Source organism: Podarcis gaigeae (genome assembly GCF_964106915.1).
Source record: "Podarcis gaigeae genome assembly, chromosome: 14".
Lineage (NCBI taxonomy): Eukaryota > Metazoa > Chordata > Lepidosauria > Squamata > Lacertidae > Podarcis > Podarcis gaigeae.
In genome coordinates, this window is record NC_139690.1 from 25,639,759 (window position 1) to 25,667,399 (window position 27,641).

A 27,641-nucleotide genomic window follows, 5' to 3' on the forward strand; every position below is an offset into this window, starting at 1 on the left:
GCTGTTGGTGGATTCTTGTCTTGTTGGGCTGTGTATGTGATAAAGGGGAACCATACTTGGGTGAAGGTGTCTTCTATTTGTCCCCGTGCCAGTTTCAGTTTATTGGTTAATTTTTCTAGTACGGCCATTTCCCATACTATTTGGTACCATTGGTCCATGCTTACTCCTGACAGGTCTCTCCAGTGTCTGGTTATGATGTTTCTGGCTGCTGAAAGTAGGTGGGTTATGAGTTTTTTGTGATGTAAATGGGCATTATTGTCTTGGAAGATGTTTAGTGGGGCTAATTCTGGGGTGATTTCTAATACTTACTTAGTTATTTTACATATTTCTCGTATGGCTATTGTCCAGAATAGTTGGATTTTGGGGCATTCCCACCACATGTGGAGGTATGTGCCTGTGGTGGTGCACCCTCTCCAGCATTTAGGTGAAGTTCCTGGGCGCATTAGCACTAGTTTTCTGGGTGTTAGGTACCATCTGTAGGTGAGTTTCAGAGTGAGTTCTTTCATTTTCGTTAATATGGATTTAAAGCGGGGTTTAGACCATATTCTGGTCCACTGGGCGGAGTTAATCTCATAGCCTATGTCGTCCTCCCATCATTTTTTAATTGCATCTAGGGACTTCATGGGATTTTGGAGTAGTATTTTGTATATTGTGGATACCATCCCTTTCGCCATATCCCTTTGTTGTTAGGAGGAGGTTTATGAAGGTTTTCAGGGACCTAGTTGCTGCTGATTTTACTACTTGATTGTTTAAGAGGGCATGTAATTGCTGGTGTGTTAACTAGGGCATTTGGGTGTCTTCTAGTTTGTCCTGTATTTCTTGTGTTGACGAAGTTTTTTTATTTTTATAGAAGTCTATTAGGCAATGTAAGCCTTTGGTTTGCCAGGTTTTAATCTAGAGGTTTTGTGCTGTGTGGTGGAATAATGGGTGGTACACCAGGGGAATTAGTGGGGATGGGGTTGGAGATAGTTTGCCTATTTCTGCTTTCCATGCTTTGAGCATGATCTGTGTGTACCTGTTAAGTGTTGTGGGTATTTTCCTTAGTTTGTTTGGGAGGAGTGGGTATGCTATGGGACAATGCCAATCTTGATGGACCAGTGATCTGACTTAGTGTAAGGCTGCTTCTGATGTTCCTGTGTGCTGCTGAACATTCACTCAGAGAACTGCAGCCATCCCTGATACTTGTACCTACATGATATGCAGAGTAATACACAATTTACTGTGTGATCAGAGATCACAATGTTAAATAATAAATACTGCTACTAATAATAACATACAAAATGAAATATTGTTAACATTTTTAGGTGTACAGTGTGTGTGCGCGCACACACACACACACACACACACAAGTATTTGGAAGTAAAAACACAATGTGACTCAGGCATTTGCTCTATGACAGCCCATCAACATGTGAAAGCCATCACTTATTGTCAACTGACAGACATGCATGTGTCAACTATATCATAGCAGCAGGATAAAATAATTCCTTCCAGTAGCACCTTACAGATCCACCAAGTTTGTTATTGTTATGAGCTTTCATGTGTATGCACACTTCTTCAGATACACATAATAGCAGGAGTACACCAATGTTACCTGATTCCTGGAAAAACACAAACATCGACCCCGAAGGGCAGCATAGCACTCCATGTTATGATTTACTACCAACTTGAGAGATCCTAACCTGCTTCACAGCCTGGAGCCATTTGGTGAACATTTTAGCACAGGAGAGTATGATTTCTGCTACCTCATGGTAGCCCTTGAAGCAGGACAACCTTTACCTTCTCTGCAAAAGCATGAACCGTCCACTGGGGAGCACCCGCCATCATTTCTGCAGTTGCAAACCAATGAGCAGTTGCCTCCGTATGTTCCGGCTGCACAAACGACAGAGCAGTCTTCTCCCTGCAAACCAAAATGAAACCAAGCTGAGGAAGGAGAGGTATGGGGTCCAGGTAATCGTGGCCAGCTCAGAAGCTAATAAGAGGATCGTAGAACTTGTCCATCTCTACTGAGAAGGCCCAAACTCCTTGCACTTCCCTCAAGGATGATACAGCTGAATACCTGAGGGCATCTGGAAGAATGCTCAGAAAGAGTAATTTCCTAAGGCAGCCTTCTTCAGCTTGGTAACTTCCAGATGTTTTGACAACCACTTGCATTAGCCCCAGGCAGCATGGTCATATACGGTAACGCTGGGGCTGATGAGAGCTGTGGTTCAAAGCAACTAGAGGGCGGAGGAGGAGGAGGAGGACGAAGAAGAAGAAGAAGAAGAAGAGGAGGAGGAGGAGGAGGAGTTTGGATTTGATATCCTGCTTTATCACTACCTAAAGGTGTCTCAAAGTGGCTAACATTCTCCTTTCCCTTCCTCCCCCACAACAAACACCCTGTGGGGTGAGTGGGTCTGAGAGACTTCAAAGAAGTATGACTAGCCCAAGGTCACCCAGCAGCTGCATGTGGAGGAGCGGAGACGCGAACCCGGTTCACCAGATTACGAGACTACCGCTCTTAACCACTACACCACACTGGTAAGCTTGGTTCAGGCTGTCCCTAAGGTATAACGGAACAACACAGTGGCCTGCAGCATCTCAAAACATGTAAATGGACACAGAGAAAAAAAATACACAGAACAATCTGCATGTTGCTTCCAGCATCCTGTGTAGGTAATGAATCACACCCGAAGTTAAACAGTACACAGTTAATCCATGGAACTCACTCCCACACGAAACTGGGATAGCCACCATCTTGGATGATTTTAAAAGAAGATTGAACCAATTCATGGAGAAGAAGGTTGTCAATGGCTACTAGTCATGATGGTTGTTGCTCTGCCCCCACAGTCAGTTTTTCTGAATACTGGTTTCTGGAGAATGCAGGAGTGTGGCGCGTGTTATTGTGCATGAAATATGTTTGTGAGCTTCCCACAGGCATCTGGTTGGCCAATGTGAGAATAGGATGCTGGACTAAATAGCCTGTTGGTTTGACCCAGCAGGCTCTTATGATGTTCTTAAGTGACCCTGAAATACTGCAGAAGTGGGAAACTGCTATGAATCTTGTTGAAACCCCTTTCAGGTTTTGCATCACATTTAAAGTTATCCTTGAAAGGTTGAATCATCATAGCAGCAAAGCTGAGATTCTCAACATTCTAAGGAAGCATCTCCGGGTCTGAAAAGCAGCCTGGGCTATCCAGCCATTGCCATCTCCAGTTTAGACAAAGTCCTTCTACACAATGTCCATTGTTTCCCAGGAACTGACAGCATCACAATGGTTTCTTTTAGATTGGTGCAAAAGGAGAACAGGGACAAATTATTGGCAGCCGTACAGCGGGAGGTAGGAAAGGTAAAATGGCAAATCTCTCTGAACAGCTGTTTGCTCATTAAGAAAAACATCACGGACAAAGCGCTAATCACAAAAGACGACAAGGGCTTAATGTCGTGCGAAGCTTGGTCTCCTCGCAGAGGCAAAATAAGCAAACAAACAAACAAACAAACAAGGCCCCAAAGAAGTGATATTTTCAAATCCCAGAGAAACTGCTGAGCATACATAATGATGTATTATTTATATTGCAAAATCAATGTATGAGATGCTCTGCAAATTAGCACAAATAAAAGGGAGGGGAAATGCCTGTCCCCTAAGAAAGTTGCAAAACTGAAGTTCATCTGTGCAATGGAAAGGCCGGAATATATATGCTTTACGGAATCTCAAAACATTAAGTCAGACAGTTACATTATTGCATTTGTCTACTGAACCTGGACTGAAGCACTGAGCTAACAATGGAAATCAGCGAACATACTGGATCAGGCCAGGGGCCCATCTAGTCCAGCATCTTTTTCTCACAGCGGCCAGGGAAAACTTGTACACGGGCGGACCTTTTTCGTTGAGAAGGATGGTGCCCAAAGGAATGTGTGGTAGGAAATGTTAAGGTCAAGGGGTGTGTGGAGAAACTTCAGGGGGGGGGGGGGAGAGAAAGGTTCCATCAACCTTCGCATGATAATAATCCTCAAGGCCACTCCTTTAGTTCAGAGACAGAAGAGCTTGTCATTCACTGAGCAAGAAATGAGGGATAAGGGAACTTCCCCTCTAAGGTCAACACTACATGGCTTTGTGATAAACACACATATTTTTTTTAATATTTTTTTAAAAATGATATTTATTGGAGTTTCAAAAATACATAAAAAAGTAAAACAAAAAAGAAAAAGAAAAAAAAGAAAAATTCAACGTTTGCAATCCATATTTTCAGTACCTTATTTCCGCAACTCCCCCTCGCCTCCCCTTCTTGTATTCCATATCCAGAAGTTTGTTCAGCAAGTTCTTATCCCTAAATTTTAACCTTAATTTGTTGTTATGTTAAATTCAATTTATATATCAACTTTTAGCTTATATACATCAATCATTATACTTAAAGACTTTTTCTAAGATCGTCCCAGTTTCCCTTCCACGAATTCCCCATTTTACTACTAGTGGCAACACAAAAAGAAAAAAAAGATAGAAAAAATCAGAGTATTTTTGTACATCCTTTGGATTTCCAAACCCCACCCCTCCTAAACACACATATTTTTAAAGTGTGCTTAAACCGGTCACTTTTGTTTTGAAGAAAGAAAACAGTCGTGGCCCCACCATTCTGGAGTGTACTCTTGATCTGATCAGGGTCTCTCCCTGGTTTCCTGCCACCCGCCACAACTGCTATTTGTCCCAACTGTTTAGCATTAAGATGAAGCAGTTCGAAATATGGTGATATTCCATGGCCACTATGGCTTTTTATCAGGCAGACTGCCAAGCATTTCCTCTGAAAGGGCCGGCCCTACCATTAGGCAACATGAGGTGAGGGATTGTGTGAGGCAAGCAGCAGCAGCATGTGCTGCTTCCTCTAAGCTAGTCTGCTACTCTCAGGTATGGTGGAAGGCCAGGATGAAGATGTGTGTCTTCGACATCTGCTGAAAACTGCATAATGAAGGTGCCACACACATCTCCATAGAGGTGGCCACAGAGAATGCCCTCTCCCAGGCCACCATCCCACAGAGCTTTTGCAGGTGGTGGGACTGCTAAGAGGGCTTCAATCCTATGCACAGTTGCCAGACTGCAAGGCCTACTGAACACAGTGGGGCTTACTTCTAAGTAGACAGACATAGGATTGCCCTGTTAGCTTCTATACCAGAAAACATATGACTCAAACCAGCTGCAGCCACTCCAAGCAGGGATTAATTCTAAATGCAAAAATCATTAACATTTTCACCTCAATTTGGGGAGCCTGGCTCACGGAATGAGAAGCACGTGGGCACTTCTATCCAATTGACGCACCCGCAACCTCCCCACCTCTGACGATGATTGCAACAGGCTCTCTTCCTTGCCAGTCATTAATGAGTATATATTCTATTAGGCTGGGGATCAAGTGTTAGCGGATATTTTCTCTTGCAATATGGTGTTTCAGATTCCTATCCCATTTACCGAAATTAATCAACATCTGGGCTCCATATGGTGACCGTTCTCTCCCTCCCTTCTCTCCGACCCTTTTCCTTCTGGGCAGTTTGGCAACTTAATCAGTACGGAACATTCCAGCGGAAAGGGTACCGCTGGAGGCAGCATGAAACGAGAAAGAATAGTGAATTAAATTCAAAATGTATAACCCACCCACCCCATGGGAAGTGGGGGAAAGGTGTTATGGCTATATTAAGGAATCTCGCCATAAATAGACTGATATTTAATGCCTCTTTTTCCCACAGCTGAGGATTCCATATGGACCACGTGAAGATTCATCGGCAGTTAATTGTTTGCTGTGGGATTTCAGCTTAAAGGGCTGATTTGAAAGGGCTGTTCTCCGTTCCTGAGCTCAATGGAAATGCTTGCTTCCTTCTCCCCACGTTAACACCCCCCCCCCCCCCGTGCAAGCTGCTCTTCGCCACAATGTTGGGGGGGGGGAGATGAGGACAGGTTACTCTCCCACCAAAAGCTGGCTTCTGGATCTAATTCTCGCTCCCACTCCGCTGGCTGATTTTAGCCAAAGAACAAAACTTTGATCAATCCCAGAATGAACCACTGTCCCCGCTCTCTCTCTCATTGATTTTCTTTTGCTGTGGTTTTATACCTGTATTTTCTCATTGAAATAATCAAAATTGTCATATTAGCAGGGTGGGGGCAGACACAATATGGATACCTGACTCTTTCCACCCTTCATGGTGAATGGCAGCTTGCATGGACTGCATCAGGCTTCAGGTGGGACAGCTGCACATTTGAGGGGTCCCCTGCAGAGGTGTAGAGGTCAAGGGTCACAGGTAGTAGGGGGAGGATGAAGACCTGTTTGTGTTTCTACTGCAGAGTCCCAGTCTCCAACATCCTAAAAATGCCCAATCATCATGAAAGGTGAACTTTTTAGTTGCGGAGAAGCAGTCTTTTTACCCCTTGTACTGAATGGTGCCAAGAAGAGTAAACGAAGATGAGTTAGCTATGGAGGACGGGCTCCTAGGGTCTCAAAAGGGTTGCAAAAAAGAGAGAGAAAATGGGGTTGCTTCCCCCACCTTGGGCTCAGGCCCCACCCACTGCCCATGATGTGGCCCCCAACAGATAACTCCCAAGGGAATGTGGCCCTCAACAGGAAAAAAAAGGTCACCCACTACTGATTTAGGGAGAAGGTTGTATTTATTTCTTCTTTTCCTGTTTCTCTTTCAAAAATGTAAAATGCACATTTTTTTTGTGCCCCCCCCAGCATCATGAGTAAGGCAAGGCTATGAAAGAGTGCATTAAAAGAGACACAGAGGGAATTTGGTGAAATAAAACCCATTGCTCCCCATCAAGGGAGGGTGTTGTAGGAAATGTACAATTTGCAGGGGCCACAGATGTTTACAAAATCCAGAGAGTAGGTGAAAGGTACCAATAGACACCTTTATCTCTGCAGGTCTGAGTGACAAAAATACAGGGGTTGCTTGATCCCAGAATCTGCTATGCCAGATAAGCCGATTTATTTCATAAACCGTGGATGTATTTAAATGCTGCGGGATGTCCTCCTCAAACATTCCAGTGCACTGATGCAGATCCTAGATATGGATGTGTGTATTTGCTAACTTAAGGGCAACATTTACAATTAACCCACCTCAGCTCCTGACAAGCAATCCCCCGCAAGGGGAACATATGGCTTCCCATACCAAAGTGGGGAGAACAGACTGAGTTTCCTAATTGGGTTCCTGTGGAAATTAAGAGGGGTGTTTCTCAGGTACACACACAGCAGATCTAAAACTCTGAATCAGCCTTCCCTCCAGATGTTTTTGGACTGCAACGCCCATCAGCCCCAGGCAGGACAGTCATGTCTTTAGCCTTCCAAAAAGAATGATGATCTCTGGAATGATGAGTTTCCTCTTGGAGCGCTGCTAATAGCTCTCTGCAGGTGCTGTTATTGGTGCTAATGATAAAATACTGGGCAGGGAGGACGGGTCATGATGTGAGATAAACAGCCCCAGGGATCCTGTTGCATGGATGAGAACTTGCAGGTCTGCTGAGGGAGGAACTACGTGAGATCTCAGCAAACCTGAACATGCTGAGATAATGCAAATGTGGGAACATTTGGCAGGGTGGGGGTGGGTGGGAAGAGAGAATGGGCCCATTTGTAGGAGAAGGTAGCCAGGCAAGAGAAGTAATAATTTATCCTTTGTATACTTGCTGATTTCTCCTTGCAAATGCCCACCTCCCCAGAGTTTTCCCTCAAAGTTTAGTGGGCAGAAAACAAGTTAAGAGCAGTCAGAGGGGCATTTGCAGGGGAGACTCCATGGGTGGGAGCTGGAAGGGGAAGGGGTAAGCACCCCATCCTGGCTGGCAATACTCCCCTACAAATGTCCACTTCCTGGCAAACATCTGCACAGTGCAAAAAACTGTGCTGTTGCCTAACTGTCTCATACTGTGTGTCCATAAGCTGACATGGGGCAGCAGACTAGCTGTTGTTGCCTGCCACTTGGAATCTCTCATCTGAAGCAGCTGCCTCACCCTGCCTGTTGATAGGGTTGGGCACTCAAGAGGCCACTCAAGGAAATGTTTGCTAGTCTGGCAGATAAAAACCACAGAGCCCATGGAAATCAGCGTGAGCACAGACACTTGAGCAATGCAAAACAGGGTTTTTTTTCCCAGGAGGGTTATTTCTTTTCTCAGGGCAATAGCAGGGAATGGCCATAGTTCAGCAGTTAGAGCATCTGCCCTGCATACAGAAGGTTCCAGGTTCAATCCCAGGCATCTCCAGCTAGGGTTGGGAGACACTCCTTGTCTGTAACCCAGGAGAGCTGCTGCCACTCAGTGTGGATCTAGATGGATTCAATGATCTGGCTCAGTATAAGGCAGCTTCCTATTTCCAGTGGAATGGGTTTAGCTGGAAATATCTCCTCTGATTAAAACTCTCTTTTAGTGTGCCCTGGCAGGAGGACCTGGGTGGACGCAACCATTTCAGCCATGAAAACATTCATAAAGGAAAGGGTGAGGAGGAGCGAGAGTGCAGTCAAGCGTTTGACTGAACCGCATTGTTATTCAGACTCCTTGCCATGTAAGATCAGTTTGTTATTTAAGGTCAAAGCGGTAAAACAAACTCATTGAGTTGTTCAAACAGAAAACCGGCGACTTTGTTTATGCCATGAATATTTAGTAGGAAAAGGAAGGACTGCAACTATCCAGGTACCAAGTAACAGGGCAAAAGGGGCCCTGTTTTGCATGCAGGTGTAGGTGCTTTGTGGCTGCCCTAAATTACTGAATTGCTGAATGCCCTGTTGTAAATTATTCCCAGGGCGTAGTGAACTTCAAGGGCTGGATAAGAATCACCATCCACTTTCCACTGCTATGAACATAAGAAGAGTTCTGCTTGATCAAGTCGAAGGTCCATCTAGCCTATCGTCCTGCTCTCACAGTGGCCAACCTGATGCTCCAAGTGGAAGCCCAGCAATGGAGGTAAAACCTAACCATTGTGGCTGGTAGCCATCATCTTGTAAAGTAATCCAACTTGATGGTCAACACTCTCCCTGGTAAGGATGAGTTCTAACTCTGTGCTGTATGTAGAAAGTACTTTCTATTGCCTGTCTCGAATCTTCCAACATTCAGCCTCACTGGATGCCCCCCAATTCTAGCATTATGAGAGAGGAAAGAAAACATTTCTGCAACTTACTATTAATACAAGTTTCTGGAGTGCTTCCAGAGGCCATGGAGATAACCTAAGAGAAGGAGCTCCATAGATGCCCAAGCACAGCTCGGCAAAGTTTAAAGATCTGCTCCTGGAAGCATTCAAAATTAACAAGGACAAACAAATGAAACCCCATTCCAATTGGATTATACTCTAAGAGCATATGTTGTTGCTGCTTTTAATGATCTAACAGATTATTATCAGCACTTAGGCGAAGGTTCAAGCTAAGTGATGGGACACTGGCTTTGCATCCAGAAGGTCCCAGTTTCAATCCCTGGAAGTATCTCCAGCTAGGACTGGGAAGTAGAGGTGGAAGTTGGGAGAGCTGAATTTAAGACTGGAAGATTGAGGAAGCGAGAATGGCAGATTTGTCTGTACCTATAGCAGGGACGCGGGTGGCGCTGTGGGTTAAACCACGAGCCTAGGACTTGCCAATAAGAAGGTCGGTGGTTCGAATCCCCGCGACGGGGTGAGCTCCTGTTGTTTGGTCCCTGTTCCTGCCAACCTAGCAGTTCAAAAGCACATCAAAGTGCAAGTAGATAAATAGGTACTGCTCTGGCAGGATGGTAAACGGCGTTTCCATGCGCTGCTCTGGTTCGCCAGAAGCGGCTTAGTCATGCTGTCCACATGACCTGGAAGCTGTATGCCAGCTCCCTTGGCCAATAAAGCGAGATGAGTGCTGCAACCCCAGAGTCGGCCACGACTGGACCTAATGGTCAGGGGTACCTTTACCTTTACAGCAGGACAGCATCCATGCAAGCCCTGTTCGCATGTTATTCTTTACTCACTCTCTCTCTCTCTCTCTCTCTCTCTCTCTCTCTCTCTCCCTCCCTCCCTCCCTCCCCCCCCCCCCTGTAGTGGTCAGAAGGCTGCTTGGAGGCTATTTGTGAGGCATGGAATTAAGTTCTAAGATTTGCATACATTTCTTTCAAAGGGCCCCTGAGGAATGCAGCTAAATAGAAAGTGAAATAAAAGGCTTTAATTCTATTGTAGAGGTTTTCAATCATTTCTCAGGTCGTTACCCCCCCTCCCATTCCCAATTTGGAATCTGAACCACAAACGAAACCAGCTCCCTGCTCTTGATATGCAAAGAGCCAGACGGGTCTCTAAGCAGGTGCCTTTGACAAAGCAATATAAAAATTCCTAAGTGTTAAAAGTGGATGAAAAGGAAGGAAGGAGATTGGTGAAGGCTAGATTGCCCTGTGAAATGGAGATGAAATAAACTCAGTCTGAAGTCTAAAGTTAAGGTACCGGGCCCCTGCGGTACCGAAAGGCAGCGGCAACGGAAATGCAATGCGACATGCCCACATTGCCAATTAAGGGAGCCAAATGGAAGGGACATGTCAACAAGTTGCAAAGAGGCCCTGGCACAAAGCCGAAACCCAGGGACGTCACTGCAAAATCCCACCAGACTGCCACAAATATGAACACAGGGGAGACGCAGAGGAAGGACAAGGAGGAGGAGAAGCAAAGGGCTGAAGGCGTCCTCTCCCTCCGGTGACTTTTAAATATTCTGTGTAACTGAATGAGATCTGGGAGGTCAAGGAGCAGCAGGAGGATACAGTCAGGGTCTGGGTCTAAAAATACAGACAGTTTGACATGAGTAGGGATGGGGGAGAAATTCAGTTCTGTTCACATTCAAAGGTGACCTTATCTATCTCTCACTTTCTGAAACAATGTGAGAACCCAAATACTGCTGCCACCCTCTGAAATGCACCCTTCCTCAAGGAAGAACTCTAACCAATGTTTACAAAAAATGCATCATTTTAGGGAAAATGTGTACAGTACATTAATCAAGACAGCATGTGTTTATTAGGAGAAATAGTCACTGAAATGCTGACAAGTTTTCATGGGGGTTAACAAATAAATTCACAAATTGCTGCAGAAATGTGGAGAGCTGGATTTAAGAATTGAAGAATGAGGAACTTGGAGGACCCAAACCAACAGTTTCATTCTTTCCCTAGGTACCAGGGGGAAGTATGCAGACATTGTTAAAAGGGAGATAGTTAGTTTTTGGGTTGTTGTTTTTTAAAAAGCTCCTAACAAAACTGTGACAAAGTACTTTTGGGTTGCTTGGAAGCAATCCTCTGGGCATGTGTCAAATGTTTTCTCAAGCATAGCCATCAGCAGTGAGATTCAGATGCTTTCCCCTCTGCACCAGATTTATTCAGGCTAAGGAAGGAACCTCAAATTAAAGAACACAAGAGGAGCCAATGACCCATCTAATCCATCATCATCATCTTGTTCTCACAGTGGCCACCCAGATACCTGTCGGAAAGCTGTGGGAGCAAGTTCCATAGTATGCGCAGGGTGAAGCATTATGATAGTGATGATTACTATGGCTACAATTTATTATCCAGCCTTCATCCTAAAGTCCCAGGGCAGTTCCTGAATCATTGCGAAATGAAACTGGAGCAACAAACCCTGAACAACTTGGAATGTTACATACAGAAAGGAACAGGACACAAGCAATACATGCAAAGATCTCTTTCCACCCTAAACTCGAGCTCAGATGAACTGAGAGTATCTTGATTACCAGACATAGGAAACGGTTGTGGTTCGAGGACCCGATCCCCGCGTAGTGGAATGAAAACACAAGGACACGTGATATAAGGTTAATGGGCAAGAAAAGGCCACAACTTTATTGATTACAGCAAGTGAAAAGGTATTGGCTTAGGCATTGGATTACGTCAGCCGACTCCACCCCCTCTGAGAGGGGTGAGTCTAAAACAGGGGGGTTTAGACGGGACGACGAAAAGTGAGGTCGGAAGGCTGGTGCCGCAGCAATTTAGGCTGCTAAACACGCCCCCTCGCAGGCACCTGCTTGGGTGCCTGCCCGTGGGCGTGGGCGCCAGCCAGGTGAGTGGGGAGGCAGGCGGCTTGAGGCGGAGTCCGGCTCCCGACCACAACCACTCCCCTCTCTTGCAGGAAGAGAGTCTTTATCTTCCTAGGAATATACTCGCCCTCTCTCTTCATATAGAATTCTACCACCCATTGGTCTACCAGATAAATGATTTAAACATGGGAGGATCAAACCCTTCCTAATTGCAGATTATTTCCAGTGAATATTTTCCCCCTCTCCAGACCACCAGTCCTGACACCCCATCACTTCTATTTTCTAAACAGGGCCAAGTGCACACTTGACCTTGTCATCTAATGGGCACTAGGCAAGCAGTGTTTCATCCTCCCACAACCTTGAAACATTTTAGCTCTCATCCTGCTCTTTTAAACTTTTGTGCTGTTTTCTTGTGTGTGTGTTTTAATGCATATTGTGTATTTATTGTAAATGTCCCTGGGATCTTTCTCAATGATCTATCCAGTTTGAATTCTCCCTGATAGGTGTGAAAACAGATTCTACAAAAGTAGCTCTCTGTTATTGGTATCTTTTAACTCTTTTTTTTTTTAAAAAAACCCAAAACCCTGTATGAATGTTTGGCTTTCTGGGGAGGAAAAGGCACCTTTCTTTAGGAGAAAACGGGTTCCTTTTATCTTCTGTGTTGCCAGCAGTAAGAGATCCACAGCTGGTTAAATAGCACAGGATAGAAGATGTTCCTAGTATAATGGGGGGGGGGGGGAATCACACTGTATGGTCTCTTGCGCCCATAGATAATGTGCAAAATGAAAATCACACACACACGCACACACAAAGTCCTCTTGCGCCCATAGATAACTTGCAAAATGAAAAGCTGGCTTTTTTTTTGCCAGCGATGCTCCACTTAATTGGACAACTGCTGTGCCGTAATACCTACCCCAATCTCACATAGCGCAAAATTTATGCTGGTGATCGCTAACAAAAACAGCCCAATAAAATAGCTGGATTTATTTTACAAATGAAAAGGGCTGTTAACAAAGCGGAGCATCTGATATGCTCACTAAATCAAGGATAAAAGGACAGGAGCTCCATTGAACGTCACCCCCTCCCGAGTTTTCTTCTTCTTCCAGAAACTTCAGACAAGAATAGTCCCCCCCCCCCGCACTAAAAGTACATCTGGAGTCATATCAAAGGGAAACCGATCATTTAAATGAGTTAAATTGCCATCACAGCCCCTCAATGGATCCGACAGTCTCAGCTCCAGGTTCATTTCTGACATTAAAAGGAGAAGCCTTTTTTGCAAATTTTATAAACTCCCTTTCCCCTCATTCTCTAATCAATAGCTTAAGGCCAAGGGAAGTTTTGTTCATTATGTGAAGAACACGGATACATTGTGCAATTGTAATATGGATGATAAAAATATGTTGAATATGGTCCCCTGCAAGGTTGAGATGTGAGGCAGTGTGGTGTAGTGATCAAAGCAGGTGTGGGTTATAGTTTTGGAAGGTTATAGTTTTGGTTATAGTTTTGTAGCTCAGCAATAGAGCAGCTGCTTTGCATGAAGAAGGTCCCAGTATCAATACTGGGAATCCTCAGCCTTGGCGGGGAGAAACTCCACATCTGAGATCCTGGAGATCCACTGCCAGTCAGTCTAGACAATAGTGAGTGAGACAGACCAATGGCCTGATTCAGTAAAAGGCAACTTCATAACCTCTGGTCTATGGGCCAGATTAGACCCTTCAGGAATCCTAATTTGCTCCACAATGCTGTTTCCCCCAAGATACATCCACCTGCTCTACATCTGATGTAAAAAATGGCATCTGGGCAGATAAATATATGGCTGCAAAACAACAAATTTGGAGCCTTAAGGTGCATTCCCGCTTGTTCCTCAGCAAGTGGACCTTGCAATCAGCTTTCAAATGCAAGGCAAACACAGATCAGTTGCACTTCAGAGTTCCTGAGAGCAACTCATCCATGCTGGAAGCAAAGCTTGAAGTCATCACTAATGACCAGCTGATTGACTTCAAGCCTCATTGAGGTCAGGCACTCTGGAGCATAGCTGATCCTTGCTTAAAAACAATGGTCTCCCAGCACCACCTTCTGAGACCTGTCTTTTAGGAATGGCCAGAGCCAACTGGAGCATAGTAACCCCATTGGACCATTCCTGCAAGGTGACCAGAAGGATATGATGACGATTGATGACATAGTTCATTGACCCCCTGAGTAACTGGCATGCACAGAATGATGAAACCTAAGGAAATACATGCACATATCTTTAATCTGCAAAATGTATACAGGCTGCAGAATATTTAGTTCACCAAATTTATTTATATAAAAAAGCAGAATATGCACCATCCACTTAAGCTGAAGTTTCTTTCATGGATGCTTTAGTTGAGATTCCTGCATTGCAGGAGGTTGGACCAGATGACCCTCGGGGTCCCTTCCAACTCTACAATTCTATAAGCTATGTAAACTCTAGTCAAGGAGGGTGACTTTGGGAGACGAACATATGCAATAGGGCATTCAGGGTTAAGGACCAGGAGGCAGCAAGCACCAGGCAGTGGTGAGTGCTGAGTGCCAGGCACCTGGCAGGGGTGAAGGGCAGGAGGCGGTAGCATGGGCACTGCCTCAATCTGAGTGGGGGAGGCATGGTGGTGTGGGGAGTGGTGGCACTGCTGCTGCTGGCGAGGCGGCAGGAGGTGCAGCCTCCCAACTAACCTCTTGCTCATCTTGCCACTTTGGGTGGCAGCTTCTCCTCCTCCTCTCAGGGTGCAGCTTGCTTCTGACTGCTTCATGGATGGGGCCCGGCTGTGCACCAAAGGAAAAAGACTTCCGCTTTGCCCCACCCACTTTTGCCTCTGGCCCCACCCACCTCTGGCATACTGTGTCCCGAAGACTTTCTTTCCCCTGTCCACCAAAGAACATTCAGACTAGGTTCAAGAGCTAAAAGTTCACTCCTCTCTTGAAAACCTTGCTCCTTTCAAATCCCCTCTGGATCATAGATAATCTTATTATTGGACGTCTGTGACATATGGCTTTGCTGTCTGAACACGGCAGGGGGATGGGAATGGAATTATTCTGTCCTGGAAAATACATTTTTATCCTCATATTGTACAAGAGCAATCTCCCCAAACTGTCAAAACAGGTGTGTGTGGGTGTGTGTGTGTGTGTGTGGAGGGGAGAGAAAGTCAGGTTGACTCCTTTCATATCAAATCCTTTCGTATTGGTGATGAAGTGCTAGTTTTGCTCGACACCACTCTGAGTTCGATAAAAGTGGACAGGTCTCCAACAAATTGGAGCTTAAAGAGATGAACTCGTTAAAGCAATAGAAGTTCTGTCACCTCGCTATGATGTATCGACACGAGGGCTGACCGAGGTGGCAATCGCTGGAAGGACATCATGTCAACCAAGAACTCAACTGCATTACAAGCTTCCCACAGCTAAAGTGGTTTAACTAGGTATAGCTGGTGGCACAGGTTGCTCTAACACAGTCTTTGCCAACTCCATGCTCTCCAGTTGTGCCCTCATGCAGGCCAGGGCTGATGGGGCTTGCAGTCCAAAACAGCTGAAGGGCACCAGGTTAGTGGAGGCTATTCCAACGGGTTAGAGCAGAGGTAGTCAACCTGGGGCTGTCCAGGTGTTCTGAAATACAGCTTCCATCATTGCTTCCCATTGACATGCTGGCAGGAGTGGATGGAAGTTGCAGTCCAAAATACCTGGAGGGCACCATATTAGCTATCATGGTTAGAGTTACCTGCAAATACAGGTAAAACCACCAAAGCCAATCAGCACTAAGGCAAGACAACACAGGAGCTAACTCCTAGAGGCCAAGGTCCCTTTGGCCCCCACAACTAAATATTTCACCCCCCCAGTTGATGGGCACATGGGGCAGGGCTTACCTGCCCCCCCCATATTTTATTCATGTTGGCACCTCGTTTGACAGCCAGCTTAAAAGTATGCATGGTAGATTCTGAGTCACCAAGGTTTATTTCCCCCTTGTGAGAGAGGGAGAAATAACTCTGAAATTCTGGAATTGAGAGGAGGCATCTCATTTGGTAGTGCTTAGGTGGCAGTGTGGCTTAAGAACCAGATGTGGTATTTGCAGTTTCTGGTTCAAGCCTCACCTCAGCCATGAACTCTGCTAGACTAATCACCATAATTCCTGGCCTTTGCTGGCTGGGGTTGATGATATTAGTAACTTTGCATTAATATCATGTTTTTATATGTAACTGTATTTTGGTAATATTTTTTGTTGTTGCTTCAGTTTTCTGTACACCGCTTATAGATATTTTAAACATATTGAGCGGTATAGAAATTAAATCATCATTATCACCATGATGTGAGGGACTGATGGGAGCTGTAGCACAACAACAGCAACGGAAGGGCACCATATTGGCTGCTCTCATCTCTAACCAACACACCACACTGACCCTCAAAATAGTTGGGAAGATACAAAGACCCAATTAGTGATATTTATCAAAACTACCAAGAGCTAAGTCCTGAGTAGACTGAGACCATCATAGGATGAATTAGTCCCTACTTCTATCTTTCCTTAACACCTAGCAGAACTAAGGAATCCAAACCCAGGTGTGTTCTGCAAAAGAAAAACACAATGAGAGGAGCCTGAGGCTCCCCTGTCCTGAAAAAGGAACAAAGAGCCATCAGTGAATGTTGACTCAGCATCTTACTAATGATCCTCTCTGAGAAAGTTGCAATTAGTTGTGGGCTGAGCAGTGAAAACACACCAGCCATGTTTCAAGGGCAAATCTAATGATGCTCTGAGCTAACAAGTGAGCGCTGGAGCTTCTTTGCAAGACTTCCCTGCAAGGCAGGTCAAGAATCCCACAGTCTCATGCTATGCTTAATTAATGAACCAGACCCTCCCTTTTGACATTTTACAGAATTACAGGAATGAAAATCAGAAGCAAACAGAAAATCCCAGCCCTAAGGTCTTGCTGGTGATGTATTCTGAAAACCTTCAAACAATATATTTCTGTTGCTTTGCAGTGGCATAAATGAGCACGTAACTCCAGTATTCATGGGTTTGGAGGTTTTTTCCAGCTCTGATGGAAAGACATTATAATCCTGGAAAAGACAATACAGTAGGTTTTTGCAGCAGCTCTGCTTCTGACTCTTGGACTTTGGTCCAAGTCTGTTTAATAGCATCTATAGCTTGGCCATGGTGATTTGTGCTATGGTAACCTCATGGCTGAACTACTGTAACATGGGCTATGTGGGGCCTCCCTTGGGATTGGTCTGGAAGCTGCAGCTGGTGCGGAATATTAAAGCCAGTACCAGGATGCACTGGCTGCCAATCATCTACCAGGCTAACTATCATTAAGTAATTTATATAAATGCTTTAAAACAAACAAACAAACAGTGAAAAACTGAGATGCTCCTTAAAGTTACACAGCATCCAACTTGTTCTTCAGCATCTCAGTTAATGCTGATCTGCTTGGTATACTTGGAAACTCCTGCTTCCAAAATTTGAAAACTTATGTCAGCCACTATGAACTTTGGACAGACAGCACACACCTGTGATCAAGATGTCCCAAACGCATTTTCAGCTAACGCTGAAAACTCCACACTGAAGGTGCCTGAATGCAGTTTCAGGGTTAAGAGGTTCCACAGAGTTCCACCACAACAGAGAAAGTCCTCTCAGAGGTCGCAGCCAGCTGGGCAGCCCCTGTTGGTGGAACCCCAAAGGTCCACCCCTAACCCACCACACAGCAGCAATCTCAGTTACAGAGCTAGCAGATATGTGTAGAGACACTCTTTCAAGTATTCCTTATTTAAGGGGGAAAAGTACTTTTAATTCTTAAAAGCTCTTGAGAAATTCTGACTGCTTTCAACTTCATTTCTCAGGAAGGAGGCACTCAACTTCCCTCTTATCAGTGCAGGGAGCTGAGGCTGAGTTATAATGGCCTGGTTTGCACAACACATACATTTAAGCCATGGTTTACTGGGACCTCATGAATGTGTGGAGTCCCAGAGAGGAGTCATTCTGCAGTGAGCTAAGTAGCAGTTTGGCTTAGCATGTTGTCCTAACCAGGGCTTGTGGTTACGCTTTCTCCTCCCTAACTATGAGCCAAGGTTTATGCCATGTATAACTAGATGAAAGACTTTCCCAAGGCTATATGATAGGTCTGTGGGACTGAAACCCAAATAACATCATTAATAGAGGAAGCTGCCTCATACTTAGCCAGCTCACCAGTCAACTTAGCTCCGTTTTGTCTACACTGCCTGACAGCAGGAAACCAGGGTTTTCCCCCCAACCCTATCTGCATTTGCGGGTGATTGAACCTGGGACCTTCTGCTTGCATGGTCGAATCTCTACCCTTAGCTATGGCCCTTCCCCAAGTCTTCCACAATGTTTATCAGGGACTGTTGTTTTTAAAATCTAAACTTGTGAATTGAATTACAGGTGACCCCATTGTCATGCAGAGGCTGCTCTCTCCCTCTCTTCCCCCCTCAATTATGGCAGTCAAAAGATGCTGCACCCTCCCTGTTTAAAAAGTACAATAGGAAAATAATTGGAATTTATTCTAGCAGGAAGGCAGATTCTGACCTCATTTCAGCATAAATCTGAACTTTACCTGGCAAGGGCAAAATTAAAGAAAAGAAGCATTTGAACTTCCTAACCTCTCATTGCTAAACTCAGCTCAGGCACACTTAGGAATGCAGAGGCATCTGGAGACCAAGGATGTTTTTCTCTTGCTCTCCAAATGCCTCTTCCGAAGGCATATTTGTGCCTATTAAGAAGCCCATTTCACCCTAAATGCTTTGGTCAGGAAACTAAGGAAGGATCTGCACAGAAGGCTGTGTGTGTTTGATAAAGGTGCAAATCTGCTTGTAATCACTTTCCCCTCCTCGCAGCTGCATCTTCTTCAGCTTCTTCTATTTTAAAATAGATGCTGGTCCATTGAACAAAAAGGCCACATTGCCCTCCCACCCCTCTTTTCTCTTGGTGCCGTTCACAGTCGTCTTGGCTTTGCTGACAGCAGAATCCAACTCTGCTCGGTCATACATTGGGGCGATGGCCCTTTTGTAGATAAGTTACCCAGGATATGAAATGCTCAAGGCTACCCCTCTGCGCCATCCCCCTTTATAAACTCCCACACACTCTGAGATGTGCTTTGTGACTTTGGTGTCACACTCCTGAAAGAAATGGTCAAACAAGATCCTCTTTCAGGTCAGCCTGCTGCACAGCACCTGGTTATTTTATTTCTCTCTCATTATTTTATTTTTTCAACAGTTGCATGTCATGGCCACTGAAATGTTGGCAGCTTCTTGGATAACACCACAATTAGAGAAGGAAGAAAGCAAACACTCTGTTTCTTTGGAAAAAGCCACAGCAGACTGTGCGGTGGAGCAGTGATGCTCACCTGAGCTTGGGATAAACAAGTTACGGATACTTACCAGGGAGGAAAAGGTGGAGGTGCCAGGGAGGTTGGCATGATGCAAATGCATTGTGTTGAACTGTGCCAACCTCCCCACAGCCTCGTCCCTCCCCTTCTCCTTCCCAGTAAGTAGCAGTGATGCAACTGTTGGGAGGTTAAGTGCATGTTGCTGCCCCAAGCCAACTGCTACTGGGGGGGAAAACAGCTCAGTTGGGTTGGGCAGCTATTTTCAAATACTAGAAACACAGTAGATGAAGAGCAAGAACCTAACTGGGAAAGCTGAAGGGAAGTCAATAAATACTTTGAGGATTTGGGCTGAGAGGTGTGTTGATTGCAGCTGAAAGGTGCAAGCCCATACATGCAGCAGAACGAGGTGATATAGTGGATTGTACCACTTCATCCGGCTGGTGGGATATAAAAGGACTGGGCTGGTAGGCTCTCACAAGTAGGACTTGCAACAAAATGTTGTGGCACAGAGTGCTCCTGTTCAGGATTCCAGCTGGCCACTCACCCATGCCCTTTCCAGGATGTTGGAAAGAGATGCATGGGCATATGGATTGCAAATCCACTGCAATCAATGGGGATTATTACAACTTTAGCAGTGGGACGACTTTCAAAAATGGTAATGAAAAGCAACCATTTTTGGGAGCCAACACTTTGAGTCTTCTGTAACATTTACATATTTTTTTCCCTTCTTATTTTTGCAGCAATCTTGTCTTGTTCCAATCACCTTAGCCAGGGAAGCTGTCCAGCAGATTGCTGGTACCGTGGTCCTGAACTCTAAGTCATCAGTCTCAGAGTCTCCAATCATTAGTACCTCAGAAGAGGGGATGAATCCCCTCCCCAGCTCTATCCTGTATAGACCTACCAGCACCATATTCTGCACCTAGCTCCCTGTCCCCTGGCCTATGGACTTGGATATTACAGAGGATCAAGAAAGCCCTGAAGAGCATCCAAAGATCAAGTCTTCACTGCCAAAAGCACACCATCTAGGAGAAGCCAATGGCTGCAAAGGACACTGGCACTTTAACTAGCAGGTCTGAATCAACTAAAAGGTGGTACAGTGGTACCTCGGGTTACATACGCTTCAGATTACATACGCTTCAGGTTACAGACTCCGTTAACCCAGAAATAGTACCTCGGGTTAAGAACTTTGCTTCAGGATGAGAACAGAAATTGCGTGGTGGCAGCGCGGCAGCAGCAAGAGGCCCCACTAGCTAAAGTGGTGCTTCAGGTTAAGAACAGTTTCAGTTTAAGAACGGACCTCTGGAACGAATTAAGTACGTAACCAGAGCTACCACTGTAATTCAGTCTGGGTCATCCAAGTCCAGTATATAAAGCTCTGGCCATTGCAGAAAGCCAGTGCCGAGGCAACTTGCTCCCAGCTACAAGATTGTTGTCCATGGTCCTGAACTATTGCTTCTGTGCTCTGATGCAGCTTCCCGGGCTCCAACCAAGTCCTGACATTGATCCAGCACAGAGCTGGTTGGGGCAGTCTTGAGCCTGCTTCCATCGTCTTGTTGGGGTTGTTGCCTTTTAGTAGTGATGGAAGGAGCTATGGACCAAGACTGTTGGGCTAGGAGCAGGCCTATGGAAGCTGCTGTATCAGTGGCTTTCAGGCAACAACCTAGGATTCAAGAACTCAGCCTGGCTGCCCTATCCTTCCTAGCGTAGTTATGGAGCCCTAATCCCAACCATCTCTGGGATGGAATGCCTTGTGCTGTCCTTGAGACCGAACTTCATTTTGGGGCTCATTGCCACCACTGTTCTTGAAGACATGGTGGTGGCTGCGGGGAGATGCAGAGTTGTCAGATGAGTGCACTCAGGGTCCTTAATGTTCCCCAATTCCACCAGTTCCCTGGGGGGCACACTGTCCTGGGGAATAATCTCGAGGTTTCCCTCTGTCTCCCCCTGGTCATGGGAAATGTTGGGGGTCCCCTCTGATTCAGAGGCCGTGGCTAATTCTAGCTCTGAGAGTTAGCAGTTCCTGACAGCTCAGTAACTCTGTGTAAGATGATGTCTTGTGTTCCAACTCATCCTATGCATGACAAACACACTTCCACCACAATAAATTAGCAATTCCCAGGCTTAACAACCCCTCCTGGACTAATTGCCAGAGATTATTGTATATTATGAGAGCGCAATGATACTAATGCCTAAATATGCTCCAGTGATTATGGTGCTATCTTCAATAACCAAGCTGTTTAAATGTCAGTGCGGAGAAAGCTCTTTAGTGGGAGATGAAACGTTATTTTCAAAATGGGCCAGAAGAGCCTAATCAACCTTTTCAAGAATGTTGCCTTGAAACAAACGTGTTGTTATTTTGACTATCTGATAAACATATGCAAAAAGAACCAAAGTGGGAGGTCCTATGAGCAACACTTACATTTAACACCAGAAGGGAGATGATGATGATGATGATGATGATGATAATAATAATAATAATAATAATAATAATAATAATAATAATAATAATTTATACCCCGCCCATCTGGCTGGGCTTCCCCAGCCACTCTGGGCAGCTTCCAACTAAATATTAAAATACAGTAATGCATCAAACATTAAAAGCTTCCCTAAACAGGGCTGCCTTCAGATGTCTTCTAAAAGTTTGGTAGTTGTTGTTCTCTTTGACATCTGGTTCCACCATACAGTACCTTCCCTCCTAGCAGCTGATCACCCCATCTCCTTTCCCACATGCCATCTAGATACCAGAAGTGATCCTGGTAACACAGATATAAGCGGTGGAGCATGGGCAGCCTAGGTAGCAGGGTATGTGTGTGTCAGCTTCTAACATCCATGCCCCTCCACTTTTCATATAACAAGGTGTTATTTTTGCTGTTATTTGATTCTCATATCCCACCTCCCAAATAGAGCCCAAGGCAGCTAATCCAGGAAAAAATAGCATAAAAGCAACAATACAGAAAAACAATAAAATGCAACATGATGGGCAGCAGATAGAAGGCTCTCCCATCCAGACATGTCCCAAAGGCCTGAACAAAAGGTCTTAAGCAGCCACCTAAAGTAACATTCATGGGGGACAACTGGATCTCCATCAAGAAGGAGTTCTGCAGCTGGGGGGCCACCACTGAGAATGTCCTGCAACATGTCACCGCCCCTGTTTAAAATATGAACAGTAAAGAAATGGGACAGACCCAATAAAAGTAAACATTGGTCCCTCTCCTTGGTAGTCAGACTCTTCTGACAGCTCTCCTTTCTGGAGATGCGGAGAGTTAGAAGCTTCTCTTACACCTGGTGTATTGGAGCTGAAAGGTAATTTGTGGTTCTGGGAAAGATCTTAAGCAGCAGACAATCATTCTCATTTGTTCAGTTGGTGCTTGGTTATGTTCCGGCCCAGTGATGCACGTGGCTTGGATCTGATGTGCAGTCTGAGTTGCTAAGCAACCGGTATTATGGGATTGCCACCTGATGCTGCTGAGAAGTGGGTAGCGGAACCCCCTAGAACTGTTATCTCAAGAGGGAGCGACATATATATATGTAAGGGTACCCTTGCACATATTCAATGGCATATAGGGTGGCTTGAATGCTTTCACTAAAACAACATTGCCTTCCCCCACAAAGGAACACTATGTGCTGTGACCTAGTGAGCTCACTTCTAGCCCAGTTAACAGCCACACAAAAATTATATACCCCCCCAAAAACACACCTCGTCCTTCCCACCCAGTTTCCATCTTCTTCTATCTGCTTTGATTGAAAACAGGAGACCAGAGATCCAGAATTTTGCAGAGGCCCCACAGATATAACAGCACAATTCAATTTAATAATCACAAACCTCTTTCCTCCCCAATAATTTCCTCCCCAAAGCACAACATATTTGTGTGTGTCCCTGTCAGGGAACTGCCATCGGAGCCAGGAGTGGAGGTAAGGCTCCCCAGCGATGCCGGAGAAGGGCCCAGCAGGGAGAGAGGGAACTCATCTACTGAGGAAGGAAATCAGCGTGACACCAGGAAGAAAGGGGAGCAGGGGAGGGCTTCGGAGAGATGTCTCCAGGACTCTTCCACAGAAACTAGCGGGGAGAGCACAGGTCCTCCGCTGACCACGCCCACCCTGCACAGAAGAATGCCGCGCAGGGAGACTTGGCGTCAAAGAACTTTTATGCTAGAAGAAGTTCAGGAAACGCCCACTGACAGATTCTGCCAGTGACTGACATAGCCACAGAGTAAGGGCTGTGCAGCCAGGGAAAGGTTTAACCAGGCAACTTTGCCAAGAGTAGAGGCAACTTACGCACGAGCAACCCCAATTCCCATTACAGTCCCCAAAAACTTTTTCAAGTTTTTGTTCTAATTTCAGTTTAAAACCCTTCTCCTATATTTCTATTATTGCTATTATTGCAAGTATCCGAAGCAGTGATCAGAGGAGGAATGACCACTGGGCAGAACGCAGAGAGAAAAAATGCCATGGTGCATCTGCAGCAGCACAACTGGACGCCTTCATCTGCCCCAGGTGCCACAATACATGTCTCTCCTGCATTGGTCTCTACAGCCACAGCAGGCACTGCAACCGCCCAACAGTCTAACCTCACCCCCAAAGGTGCTCCTCCACTGTCTCCCTAGAGAGACGGATGCCAACATGTAAGTAAAAATACTGATTACTGATTTAAAACAGCAACAGACAAACATAGAAAACACAAGCAGAGCTTTGGGGGAAAGCTGCAGTTAAGTGGCAGAAAGTCGCTGGTATTTCAAGGGTGAGGATTCTCTTTGAAGCCCTGTAAAGCTGCTGCCAGTCAGTGTTGACAGTACTGAGCTAGATGGACCAATGCTTTGACTTGGTAGAAGTTAGATTCCTGTGTTTTGAAATACGCCACAAGGAAGGGCCATAGCTCAGTGGCAGAGCACCCGCTTTGAATGCAGAAGGTCTCTAGCTCAATCCCTGGCATTTCCAGGCAGGTCTGAAAAGATGGAGAGCTGCTGCCGGCCAGTGGAGACAATACTATCTTAGAGGGACCAAGAGTATAAGGTTGCTTCTACGGTTGCTCCTGCCATTAATAGCTTTCCGTATTTATCGCCCTCTCCTTCCCAAGGGGCTCAGATAGAACTCTGAGCTGGAATAAAAAATACTGACAATATCAGGGGAAAGTTCTCCATTGTTCTGATCACTTAATCGAAATGTGCACCCCCCCCCCAGGGCTTACCATATATCCCGGGCCACAGGAGCACTTCCCTGTAATACTATCACAATCTGCTCCATTCTGGCAGCGGCAGGCAAGCTGGCAGCTTTCTCCGTAGTATCCCAGAGGACAGGTGTCATTGCAGTAGAGTCCTGCCCAGCCGGCTTTGCAGTTGCATTCTCCAGACAGAGGGTGACAGCTGACAAGAGGAGAGACAGGTATTAATGAGAAGCACCAGTGGGAAGGGGAAAGAGAAGGCATCTGATTATTAAACCGCATCATTTCAGGGCACGGATAACCGAGTGAAACACGCACACTCTCAAGACGCCTCTTCTCTGCGTTCCCGACGCCAAATCCCCTACAGCCGGTAGTTGAGCTTGTCGGATGCCACAGAATGCTCACAAACATTTCTGCTACGTGGGAGATGAGAGGATATCTGCCCACAACAGAGGGCTGACTGTTTCCACAGTGGAAGTGAAAGGCCACTTTGGCTGGAAAAAACCTCAGACACTGTTGAGGGAGTGAGGGGAGGGGTAAGAGGGTCTCTGTGCTATTGGCTGGAAATGGAGGGCAAGAGACCATTGTGCTTGGCACACAGGAAAGCTAAGGGCTGGGCAGACACACAAGCAGAGACCACAAAAGCAGCATAGATAAAGCGGTCAAAGAAGTAGGGGCCTGGGCCGAATATGGGTAGGAGATAGTGGCTCTACCAGGTAATCCCTATATCAGACCCTCCAAGTGTTCCTATTTTCCAGGAACAGTCCGAGATTTACTGAAGCTGTCTCGGTTTCTGATTTGATCCCTCATTGTCCTATTTTTCCTTAGGACGTCCCTATTTTCTGTTGGAGAGTATGGAGTTATCCAATCCCCAAGCCATCTGAAGGCAGCCCTGTATAGGGGTGGTTTTTTAATGTTTAATGTTTTATTATGTTTTGTATATATGTTGGAATCAGCCCAGAGTGGCTGGGGCAACCCACTCAGTGGTATAAATAGTCAAATTATCATTATTGGAATAGGATGTCCCTATTTTCATCGGAGGGTATGCTATGTGCATAGACAGCATACCTAGACAGCATCTTAAAAAAACTAGATAGCATCTAAAAAAGCAGAGACATCGCCTTGCCAACAAAGGCCTGTATAGTCAAAGTGATGGTTTTCCCAGTAGTGATGTATGGAAGTGAGAGCTGGACCATAAAGAAGGCTGATCACCGAAGAATTGATGCTTTTGAATTATGGTGCTGGAGGAGACTCCTGAGAGTCCCATGGACTGCAAGAAGATCAAACCTATCCATTCTTAAGGAAATCAGCCCTGAGTGCTCACTGGAAGGACAAATCCTGAAGCTGAGGCTTCAGTACTTTGGCCACCTCATGAGAAGAGAAGACTCCCTGGAAAAGACCCCGATGTTGGGAAAGATGGAGGGCACAAGGAGAAGGGGACGACAGAGGACAAGATGGTTGGACAGTGTACTCGAAGCTACCAGCATGAGTTTGACCAAACAGTGGGAGGCAGTGGAAGACAGGAGTGCCTGGCATGCTCTGGTCCATGGAGTCACGAAGAGTCAGACACGACTAAACGACTAAACAACAACAACAACATGCTATGTGCACATCCTTTATACCAGCAGTAAGGAACCTTTTCAGCCTGAGGGCCAAATTCCATCTCAGGCCTTCTAGAGGCCACATGCCATGGAAAAAGGATGGCTGGGCAATGGGTGTGGCTTTTAGCTTTGGACTGCAAGCTATATTACAGTCATGAAGAACCCAGAGGTTTCTATATCCTGCCCATATCTCCATTGAGACAAGCAAGAGGCACAATTAAGTCCGAATATACATTTCAGTCAGGCAAAAGTACTGAAGGAGGGTGAGGAGGGCTGTTGGCAGGCTTCAGCCTAAGCAAGCTTCCTGAGGGCCTGATAGACAAACCTCAAGGGCCGCATCCCTTCCCTGGGTCTGAAATTCTCCACCCTTGCTTTATGCACACAGACTGTCTCGCCCACACCCTCTCTGTTGGAAGAGACCCTCCTTGACAATCTGGGACAGAAGTACAATGTGGAATCCTCACCAAAAAACATTTATTTGGCTTTCCTAATTTCCCCTCCCTCCCTCACCGCCTTTGTTTTGTTATCAGCAGAAGCGATTAGTGTATAATGTTGTGACTAAAAATTGCCAAGTTCTGTAGCTGTCATGTGCTTCTTTGGAGGATTCTGGTAACTAATTAAAACAATTCATCAGCTTAATAAAAAAAATCACCAGGTTTCCGCTTGACAAAGCACTCCTCGGAATTATACGCTGCTCGGTTCACACCTCTTAACATTGATGAAAAAGTAATAAAAAAGCTGGAACTGCAACCCCCCCCCCATCTCTGCATCTATTAATCTTCAGGTAATGGGAACAGAAAACTAAACAGCACAGAAATAGTTTAGTTTCTCTCGTTTTGCGTTTTTCCTCCTGGCGCGCAGAACCGTACATTTCCAACCAGCTTTGCATTGGAAAGCTAAATTAAATCTTTCAAAACTAATATATGTTCCCAGCAATCTGAATTGGCCTGTTACAATTCAATTGAAAAATACGGCATCTGGTAAGCATTTCAACCGCAAGGCGGAGTCTTTTATAAATAAAAAAGAGGGGTAGGTTCCCCCCCCCCAAATCTCCTCATGAAATATGAACACTTCATGAATGGTAAAAGATATGCCCCAACCAAAACAAGGGCTGCATGAGATGTAAACTGCAAGGAAAATAGAGTTAAAGCAAATTGACTGAATTCAGAAACAGGCCGAGGGTCCCTCTCCCATTTCAAGTCCACTTTACGTCCGGTGATATCCCCATGTCTTTTGTTTCTCACTCTCCCCTGCACAAGCTCGCTTCCCAGGAAGATTTATGTTTGCGATTTCATGTGCTATTTACTTAATGCAACCTTCTCTTTGCTTTGCTTTTATTCCAACATCTACCTATCACTGATATAGCAGGAGAGCTACTGAAAGCCATGTTTGCTCCTGTCTGTGGATCTTGATCCTATATTGTTTGGCCACACCACAGCATGGATAGCTGGTGTAGTGCCCTCCAGCTGTTTATTATTATGATTACTATTACTGTTATTACTATTATTATTGATTTATTAAACCACCACCTGAAAGCAATGAAGCAGTTGTTGGTGATGATGATGTATTTATT

The 27,641-nt window shown here is 45.4% G+C and overlaps 1 protein-coding gene across 7 annotated transcripts in view; it reads right to left on the bottom strand.

Moving 5' to 3' along the window:
* Window positions 1–27,641, bottom strand: part of MEGF11 (multiple EGF like domains 11) — a 333,743-nt gene that overhangs the window by 76,745 nt on the left and 229,357 nt on the right. For all 7 annotated transcript variants that reach the window (XM_083713081.1, XM_083713079.1, XM_083713078.1 and 4 more), the window contains 2 exons: window positions 24,495–24,669; window positions 1,779–1,899 (listed from right to left, as the gene is read on the bottom strand). In XM_083713081.1, the coding sequence (XP_083569207.1) occupies window positions 1,779–1,899; window positions 24,495–24,669 (296 nt within the window). The remainder of the gene's footprint in view (window positions 1–1,778; window positions 1,900–24,494; window positions 24,670–27,641) is intronic.